Source organism: Chiloscyllium punctatum, chromosome 26 (genome assembly GCF_047496795.1).
Source record: "Chiloscyllium punctatum isolate Juve2018m chromosome 26, sChiPun1.3, whole genome shotgun sequence".
Classification (NCBI taxonomy): Eukaryota; Metazoa; Chordata; class Chondrichthyes; order Orectolobiformes; family Hemiscylliidae; genus Chiloscyllium; species Chiloscyllium punctatum.
In genome coordinates, this window is record NC_092764.1 from 37,329,564 (window position 1) to 37,339,777 (window position 10,214).

A 10,214-nucleotide genomic window follows, 5' to 3' on the forward strand; every position below is an offset into this window, starting at 1 on the left:
GTGAGTGAGTGAGTTGGGGGGGAAGCAGATAGTACACAGATTGGTTGAGTAGTGGATAGTGAGGATGAAGGTGTTTTGTTACAGGAGGATATATACGAATTGGTTGGATGGGCAGATCAGCGGCAAATGGAATTGAACCCTGATAAATGTGAGTACATGTACTATGATGAAGGAATAAGGCAAGGGAGTAGTCAATGAATGGCAAGACATTAGGAAGCTCAGAGGCATCTTGCAATGATTATCCAAGATCCCTGAAAGTGGGCGGCACAGTGGCACAGTGGGTGGGCGGCACGGTGGCAGAGTGGTTAGCACTGCTGCCTCACAGCGCCAGAGACCCGGGTTCAATTCCCGCCTCAGGCGACTGACTGTGAGGAGTTTGCACGTTCTCCCCGTGTCTGCGTGGGTTTCCTCTGGGTGCTCCGGTTTGCTCCCACACTCCAAAGATGTGCAGGTCAGGTGAATTGGCCATGCTAAATTGCCTGTAGTGTTAGGTAAGGGGTAGATGTAGATGTAGGGGTATGGGTGGGTTATGCTTTGGCGGGGCAGTGTGGTCTTGTTGGGCCGAAGGGCCTGTTTCCACACTGTAAGTAATCTAATCTAATCTAATCTAATCTAAAAGTGGCAGGACTGGTTCATAGTGTAGTTAAGGTATACAGGATGCGTGTCGTTATCAGGTCTGAAGGTGGATAAATCACCTGGACCAGATGGACTACACCCCAGAGTTCTGAAGGAGATAGCTGAAGAGATAGTGAAGGCATTAGTGGTAATCTTTCAGGAATCACTGGAGTCAGGGTCGGTCCCAGAGGACTGAAAAATCGCTAATGTAACCGCCTAACTCCCACATTTAAGAAGAGAATAAAACAAAAGATGAGAAATTACAGGCCAATTAAACTTTGGACTCCATTGTGGAGGAATGAAATTTCTGAATATTTGCAAGCGTATGGTAAAATTGGGCAAAGTAGCATGGTTTCAGCAAGGGGAGGTCATGCCTGACAAATCTGTTAGAATTCTTTAAGGAGGTAACAAGCAGGGTAGACAAAGGAGAGTCAATGGATGTTATTAACTTGGACTTCCACAAGGACTTGACAAAGGAGGCTGCTGAGTAAAGTGATGTAGAGGCAAGATACTAGCATGGATAGAAGACTGGCTTTTGCCCGAAACGTTGATTTTGTTGCTCGTTGGATGCTGCCTGAACTGCTGTGCTCTTCCAGCACCACTAATCCAGTATTTGGTTTTCAGCATCTGCAGTCATTGTTTTTACCTAGAAGACTGGCTGTCTGGCAAAAGCAGAGAGTGGGATTAAAAGGGTCCTTGTCAGGATAGCAGTCGGTATTCCACAAGGGTCGGTGTTGGAACCACAACTTTTCACTTTATACATTAATGATCCAGATGAAGGAACTGAGAGCATTCTGGTTAAGTTTGTAGATAATACAAAAGTAGGTAGAGGGACAGGTAGTATTAAGGAGGTAAAGTGGCTGTAGAAGGATTTAGACAGGTTAGGAGAGTGGACAAAGAAGTGGCAGATAGAAAACAATGTGGGAAAGTGTGAGGTCATACGCTTTGGTTGGAAAAATAGAAGCATAGAGTATTTTCTAAATGGGGAGAAAATTCAGAAACCTGAAGTGTAAAGGGACTTGGAAGTCCTAGTCTAGGATTCTCTTAAGATTAACTTGCAGGTTGAGTCAATAGTTAGGAAGGCAAATATAATTTTGATATTTATTTAGGCAGGACTAGAATATAAAAGCAGGGATGTACTTCTGAGGCTTTAGAAGACTCTGGTCAGACCATGTTTAGAATATGGTGATCAATTTTGGGCCCTATCTCTCAGAAAGGATGTACTAACCCTGGAGTGGGTCCAGAAGAGATTCACAACAATGATCCCAGGAATGAATGGCTTAACATATGAGGAATATTTGAGGACTGTAGGTCTATACTCAATGGGGTTTAGAAGAATGAGGGGCGATCTAATTGAAACTTACAGAATACTGAAAGGCCTGCATAGAGTGGACTTTAGAAACATTTCCATTAGCAGGAGAGGCACAGCCATAAAGTAAAGGGAAGACCATTTAGGACTGAGAGAAGAGTGGTTCCTCTTCAGCCAGAGAGTGGTGAATCTATGGAATTCATTGCCACAGAAGGCTGCGGAGGCCAGGGCATTGAGTATACTTAAGACAAAGATAGACAAGTTCTCGATTGTTAAGGGGATCAAAAATTGTGAGGATAAGGCAGGAAAATGGGGTTGAAAAGTTTATCCGTCATGATTGACTGGAGGAGCAGACTTGATGAGCCAAATGGCCTAATTTCTGCTCCTATGTCTTATCTGTTGTGGCATAGATTACAAGAGCAGTGAGGCCATGTTGAAGCTCTATAGAACTTTTGTCAGACCACAGCTGAAATACTGTGTGCCATTCTGGTCACCATACTGTAGGGAGGATGTGATTATGCTGGAGGGTGCAAAGAAGAGTCACCAGGATGCTGCTGGTATGGAGCAATTCAGCTATGAAGAGAGGCTGGATAAGCTCAGGTTGTTTTCTTTGGAGCACAGAAGGTTGAGGGGGAGACCTGATAGAGATGTATTAGGTTACAAGAGGCATGGACAGTGTGAATTGAAAGCGGCTGTTCCCCTTTGTCAATAACAATAGGACATAAATTTAAAGTGAAAGGTTTAGGGAAGATTTGAGGAAAAAAAGCTTTTTCATCCAGAGGGTGGTGCAGATCTGGAATGCACTGCCTGAGAGGAAGGTTGAGGCAGGAAATCTCACAACTTTTACTAGGATGAAGACTTGAAATGTCATAACATTCAAGGCTATCAGCAGAAAGTGAAAAGGTGGGACTAGTGTAGGTAGTAGTATAGTTTTGGCAGTATTGACTTGATGGGCCAAAGGGCCTCTTCAGTACTGTTTGATTCCATTAACATAGTATTTCAAATCAATAATTTTTCATAGGAACCCAGTCTTTGTGAAAGAGCATCAACCCGAAAAGCTAATTTTCTCCCAACTTTTAAGACCTGCTGAATGTTTCCAGCATTTTGCTTAGACTTCAGATATACAGCATCAGCAGTATGCTGCTTCTTTAACTTTGCTTATTACAACTTTCCCAATCAAAGCCATTCTGAAATTTAAAATGGTCTCTCTTCTTACATTCCATTTAAACAAATATCTGCGTTATCATAGTAATTTCCCTCTATGGTTAACTTTACTTCCTCATTTTTATCTAAAACTTGCACATTCTTGTCAATAACTTATCGTATTCTTATTCCCACATTATACTCATCATGTTATTTACTGTCACTGCTCCTAAGGCTCTCAGCCATATTGAAACCATCTGACATATTTCATTATTCCTAGTCATATCTTGTAATATATTTTCCTTTGTAGATATATAAATATTACTTTAATAATGAGCATTGAACACATTTATGAATTCCACTCTCTTCACAATCTTCCCTTGTACCAATGTATTGGAGAGGTGGATAGTATGCCACCACAAGATTTTGCGGGGTCAATAATTATAACCAAGCTAGTGACTAATTAGTCTTCTCAGTGCATTAAAGAGTCATACAGCACGGAATGAGACCCTTCAATTCATCCATGCCAACTAAGTTTCCCAAACTGAATTAATCCCGTTTACCTGTGTTTGGCCCCCATCGCTCTAAACCTTATCTATTCGTGTATTGTCCAAATGTTGTAACTGTACCTGCATCTACCAATTCCTCAGTTCAAGGCAAGGACTGATTAGGGATAGTCAACATGGCTTTGTGCGTGGGAAATCATGTCTCACAAACTTAATTAAGTTTTTTGAAGAAGTAACAAAGAAGATTGATGAGGGCACAGCAGTAGATGTGATCTATGTGGTCTTCAGTAAAACGTTTGACAAGGTTCCCCATGGAAGACTGAATAACAACATTAGATCTCATGGAATACAGGGAGAACTAGCCATTCAGATACAAAACTGGCTCAAAGGTAGAAGACATAGGGTGGTGGTGGAGGGTTGTTTTTCAGACTGGAGGCCTGTTACCAGTGAGTACCATAAGGATCGGTGCTGGGTCCTCTACTTTTTGTCATTTACATAAATGATTTGGATGCGAGCATAAGAGGTACAGTTAGTGAGTTTGCAGATGACACCAAAATTGGAGGTGTAGTGGACAGCGAAGAGGGTGACCTCAGATTACAACAGGATCTGGACCAGATGGGCCAATGGGCTGAGAAGTGGCAGATGGAGTTTAATTCAGATAAATGTGAGGTGCTGCATTTTGGGAAAGCAAATCTTAGCAAGACTTATTCACTTAATGGTAAGGTCCTAGGGAGTGTGGTTGAACAAAGAGACCTTGGAGTGCAGGTTCATAGCTCCTTGAAAGTGGAGTCACAGGTAAATAGGATAGTGAAGAAGGCGCTTGGTATGCTTTCCTTTATTGGTCAGAGTATTGAGTACAGGAGTTGGGAGGTCATGTTGCGGCTGTGCAGGACATTGGTTAGGCCACTGTTGGAATATTGCATGCAATTCTGGTCTCCTTCCTATCGGAAAGGTGTTGTGAAAGTTGAAAGGGTTTAGAAAAGATTTAGATGTTGCCAGGGTTGAAGGATTTGAGCTATAGGGAGAGGCTGAACAGGCTGCGGCTGTTTTCCCTGGTGCGTCAGAGGCTGAGGGGTGACCTTATAGAGGTTTACAAAATCATGAGGGGCATGGATAAGATAAATAAATAAAGTCTTTTCCCTGGGGTCAGGGAGTCCAGAACTAGAGGGCATAGATTTAGGGAGGGAGGGGAAAGATATAAAAGAGATCTAAGGGGCAACTTTTTCACGTGTATGGAATGAGCTGCCAGAGGATGTGGTGGAGGCTGGTACAATTGCAACATTTAAGAGGCATGTGGATGGGTATATGAATAGGAAGAGTTTGGAGGGATATGGGCCGGGTGCTGGCAGGTGGGACTAGATTGGGTTGGGATATCTGGTCGGCATGGATAGGTTGGACCGAAGGGTCTGTTTCCATGCTGTACATCTCTATGACTCTATATAAACCAGCCACTGTGTGAAAATGTTGCCTCTCACATTCCTGTTCAACCTTTCTCCTCTCACTTTAAAATTTTGACATCCAGCTTTGAACTCCCCAACCCTAGGGAAAAGATCATTGCTAGTCACCTTATCTGTTCCCTTCATAATTTTATAAATCTCTATGACTTCCTACTTCCAATGAAAAAAGTCCCAGGTTATCCAGTGGTTTGAAGAGTTGTATTTTGTCCTTTTTTGAATGAAGAGAAGTTGAGACAGAGCGCCGAGTGGTTTGGTCATCGCCAATAAAGTAAACAGCTTGTGATGCCTTGGGTTTTGTTTTAAAAAGTTGGAACAATAGAAGCAACCTGAAATGAGTGGCGTCAGGCTCCCACAGAACCATGATTTTTAGATTTAGTTTTCAGCAGTTGCCAGGGTCTTGGAGCTGGATGTGGAAGCTCTTATTCCTTTTTCTGTCACAGCTAAAAGCTGAGGTTCTCTTCCTGCTTCTAGAACTGAACATGAGACAATCTATTTTACTGAATTTGCCTTTGCCAGGGTGTGTTTATGGGGTGTGACTGTATTGGAACAGTTAATTAGAAGTTAATATACATATTATTGTGTTAAGCATTTTAATAGTTACAATTAAGCCTTTTTCTCTTTTTATTTTGTCTGCATTTTAACTGTAATGTAAAAATAAAGAGTGTTTTGCTTAAAGTTGAGTAATTTGACCAATCGAATTACAGTTAGAATGTAATGCCTTTCACTTATCTTTAAAATAAGAAAAGGTTCTGGATATTGGTTTGCTCGCTGAGCTGGAAGGTTCATTTCCAGATGTTTCGTCACCCTACTTCTTCAGGGGACATCTTCAGGGGACCTCAGGTGAAGCATTGCTGATAAGTCCTGCTTTCTATTTGTATGTTTGGGTTTCTTTGGGTTGGAAATGTCATTTCCTGCTCTTTTTTCCAGGAGGTGGTAGATGGGGTCTAACTCGATGTGTTTGTTGATAGAGTTCCGGTTGGAATGCCATGCTTCTAGGAATTCTCATGCGTGTCTTTGTTTGGCTTGAGCTAGGATGGATGTGTTTCCCAGTCGAAGTGGTGTCCTTCCTCATCCGTATGTATGGATACTAGTGAGAGAGGGTCATGTCTTCTTGTGGCTAGTTGGTGTTCAGGTATCCTGGTGACTAGTTTTATGTCTGCTTGTCCAATGTAGTGTTTGTTATGGTATTTTGTAAATGATATTAGTTTTGCTTGTTGCCGGTATCGGGTCTTTCAACATATACTACAGCACAGAGGAACTACGCAGAGCAGAGGAAAATCACCTATACCATGTATTCAAAAATAATGGGTACCCAATGAACACAGTCCGCCAATTTCTCAGCAACAAACCCAAACAAGAATACAAAACACATCCAGAAACCCTAGCCACTCTCCCTTACATCAAACACATCTCAGAAATCTCTCCCAGACTACTCAGACCCCTTGGCATCATGGTAGCCCACAAACCTACCAACACACTGAAACAGCAGTTAATAATGCACGTGAAACATCCCATACAAACAAGCAAAACTAATGTCATTTACAAAATACCATGCAAGGACTGTAACAAACACTATATTGGAAAAAACAGGCTGAAAACTAGCCACCAGGATACATGATAAGCCAAACAAAGACATGCATGAGAATTCCTAGAAGCATGGCATTCCAACCGGAACTCTATCAACAAACACATCGAGTTAGACGCCTTCTACCACCCCCTGAGAAAAAGAACAGGAAGTGACTTCACCACAGGAAATGACATATCAACCCAAAGAAACCCAAACATATAATTTGAAAGCAGGACGTTTCAGCAGTGCTTTGCCTGAGGCCCACTGAAGATGTTACCTAGTAGGGTGACGAAATGTCTGGAAATGAACCTTCCAGCTCAGCGAGCAAACCTACATCCAGAACCTCAATCTGAGCTACAAATCTTCTCAAAACTTGATAAGAAAACGTTAGCCGAGACCCTAACTTTTTAATATAATTTGAAAGGTTTGGTCCAGTCCATATCATCCAGCCTCTCCCTATACTCAAACCCTTCAATCCCAGTAACATCCTTGTAAATCCTTTCTGCATCCTCTCCAATTTAATTATAACCTTCCTGTAGCAGAGTGACCAGAACTGTACACAGCACTCCAAACGTGGCCTAATGTCCTGTACAATCACAGGATGGTATCTCAATTCCTATACTCAATGGTTAGCAATGAAAGCAACATCCCAAATGTCTTCTTTACTACTCTCTACCTGTGACATAACTTTCAATGAAGTATGTACCTGTATTCTACAACACACCAAGGCCTATTATCTCCTCTTTTTAACAAAAAGGCAGTTTCTAAAATATTCTTTTATGTAGTTTAAAAAAAAACTTTTACATCCACATATGGAAAGCCTACCAGTTTTTGGCTTTGTTTCAGGCTGCTCATCCTCCTGTTGTTTTTGATGTTCTTCAGTGCCTTTAACAGTCTTCCTGCGTTTCAAAAATGTCATGGTCTAACTTGCACAGCTTCTTAGAGACTACTGATCCCTGAAAAGTGATAATAAGTATCAATAATTATATCTCACTACAAAATCTTCTATTTCAACTTTGCATTGACAGTACTTGCATTTTATTAATTATAATCAATACATAGTTCCATGGACAACTACAATGCTTTTGCATGTTTGCGTGTCTTGTGCTAATAAAAGCATAAATTTGTGGTGATTGATGATCAATCTTGAGGTCCATTAGTGTCAAGAATGTAGGGCCTTTCACTGACAGTAAATATTATACAACTATAACAACATGTCATTATAGTGGGTGCGTTGCCTATGTGTTGACCCTTTAAGATATTTTTAACGCAATCATAACCAAGCCCAGGTTATTTCTGTTCCAGCCATTTGCACTTTCTATCCTCGGTCAAAACCCAATTCTTTTTACCTGCCAATTAAGTAGTCACATTGTAATATAAGAAAACGTAGTAGTCAATTTGCACATAGCAAACCCCGTGAAACATCGACATGACAATGAGCCGATAACCTGTCTTGGAATGTTGATTGCGGGGTAAGTATTAGCCAAGATATTGTTTAATTAAAAAAAAACATTCCCCTGCCCTCTTCAACAATAGTGACAGGGGATCTTTTATTGTCTACCTGGAAGGTTGAATGGGGCCTGGGGTGAACACCTTTATCAGTAAGAGCCTTACCCACCCGCAAACCGCTGTCAGCGGATTCCAGGCCCGCAGTAACACCACGGGACAGATTCCCCCACCCCCTCGGGGGATTTAACTATAAAGAAACCTCTTTTCCCTGACTCTATTACAGAAAGGCGAATATTGGGTACAGAATCTCCTCTAAAAGTAACCGCACAAGCGACATCCTTTGGGGGGGGGGGGGGGGGGGGGGTCAATGCAGGCGATTTCTATTTCCGGGTCGGAGGTCTATTTGGAGTCTCCATGGTAACCGAGGCGGGATGGTCGCCGTCTCCCCCCTCGAGCGGCTTCAGGAGAATCCTCCTTCAAACTCCCGCTCTCCGCTTCACCCCGAAACCTGTTGTGGTAACGGCCCAGCGCCAGTCCTTAATGGCGGTCAGCAAAACACCTACTGACGGCGAAAACAAAAGTTGCCCTTTTCCCTGTCCATTATCGCCATTAGAATAGACAGGCTCCACCGTGAATCCCAGCAAGGTCAATGTTTACAAATCTTGGTGCGGGCTGCGGTCCCAATGCTCGACCGTCTCAAAGCGAAACAAAGAACTGCGGATGTTGTAAATCTGAAACACCTGAGTTCAGAAGAGGGGTCGTTCGAGTTGTCTGTACTCTATCCTCAGATGCTGCCAGACTTGTTAAGTCTCTGCAATAGTTTTTTTTTTGTTTTTGTGTGCTCACCTGCTTTTTGGTTTAACTGAGTAAAAATCTTCAAGGAGAAAGTGAGGACTGCGGATGCTGGAGATCAGAGCTGAAGGATGTGTTGCTGGAAAAGCGCAGCAGGTCTTCGGGCTCATGCCCGAAACGTCGATTCTCCTGCTCCTTGGATGCTGCCTGACCTGCTGCGCTTTTCCAGCAACATATTCTTAACTGAGTAAAGTCAACTTGACTACGGGAATAATTTGGCCTGAGAGAAAAATAAAATTTGAAAAGAAACACAATGTTAACATTCTCTTACACTGGTGTAATTATGTCAGGCTGTTTATGGGTCCGTTCCATTGAAGGATTGGAGTGTGTTTAGCAAAACATGCTTATTAGTGATACTACTTCATTGACAGCATAACATTTGTAAGGCATATTGATAGACTAAGTGAATAGGCAAAATTGGCAAATGGTTTCCAATTATAAACAAGTGTGAGGTTATCAGTTTTAAACCAAAGAAAGGATAGATCGGGATAACTTTATACCATCTAGAAAGTAAGTATTTATTTTAGGGGCTTTATTTTAGGGGCTCAGGTATTTAAAATATCATGGACAGGTGCAGAAAATAATCAAGAAAGCTAATGGAATCCTGTTCTTCATATCTAGAGGACTCTGCTGAAAGGATGGAGAATCAATGCTGCAGTTACACAATATCCTGGTTAGACTCCACTTGGAGTACTGTGAGCAGATCTGGGCATCACACCTTATGAAGGGTATATTGATTGTGGAGGGAGTACAGTGTAGATTTACAAGATACCTGAACTTCAGGGATTAAGAGGTATGATTATACAAATTAGAATTTAAAAGGTTAAGGTATGATCTGATCAAGGTCTTCAAGATATTAACAACAAAACACAGAGTAAATAAAGATAAACTATTTCCACCAGTTGGGGATTTTAGAATGGGGGCATGAAGGTTAGGGCCAAATCATTCATGAGAGACGTTAGGAAGCACTTCTACACACAAAGGCGATAAGTATTTGGAACTCTCTTCCTAAAATGACAGTGGATGCTAGATTGGTTGCTAATTGTAAACCTGAAATAGATACAATTTTCTTAAGCAAATGTCTTAAGGGATATGGGCCAAAGGCAAGTATATGGAATTAAGCTACATATCAGCCATGATCTGACTGAGTGGTGGAACGGGCTCAAGAGGCTGAATGATTAACCCTGTTCCTATGTTCATATAAAATTGAAAACACCTGTAATAATGTAGGTGAAGGCGATGGGAAGACCCCTAAAAATGTCATTGTTTTATGAAATGTTTGTGAAAACATATTTTGCATTGAAATGGTCAGTTCA

General features: G+C 41.7%; 1 protein-coding gene across 5 annotated transcripts in view; it reads right to left on the reverse strand.

Moving 5' to 3' along the window:
- dpy19l3 (dpy-19 like C-mannosyltransferase 3) overlaps positions 1-9,005 on the reverse strand; it is a 78,527-nt gene extending 69,522 nt beyond the window's left edge. Inside the window, exons 1-2 of one of the 5 annotated variants that reach the window (XM_072596159.1) lie at positions 8,893-9,005; positions 7,423-7,553 (exon numbers count right to left, since the gene is read on the reverse strand). In XM_072596159.1, coding sequence (XP_072452260.1) covers positions 7,423-7,516 — 94 coding nt within the window. In that variant the 5' untranslated portion in view covers positions 7,517-7,553; positions 8,893-9,005. Of the gene's footprint in view, positions 1-7,422; positions 7,554-8,158; positions 8,390-8,892 lie in introns of those variants that run through there. The other 4 variants (XM_072596161.1, XM_072596157.1, XM_072596160.1 and 1 more) reach the window with 4 other exon arrangements.
- Between the last annotated feature and the right edge of the window lie 1,209 nt (positions 9,006-10,214).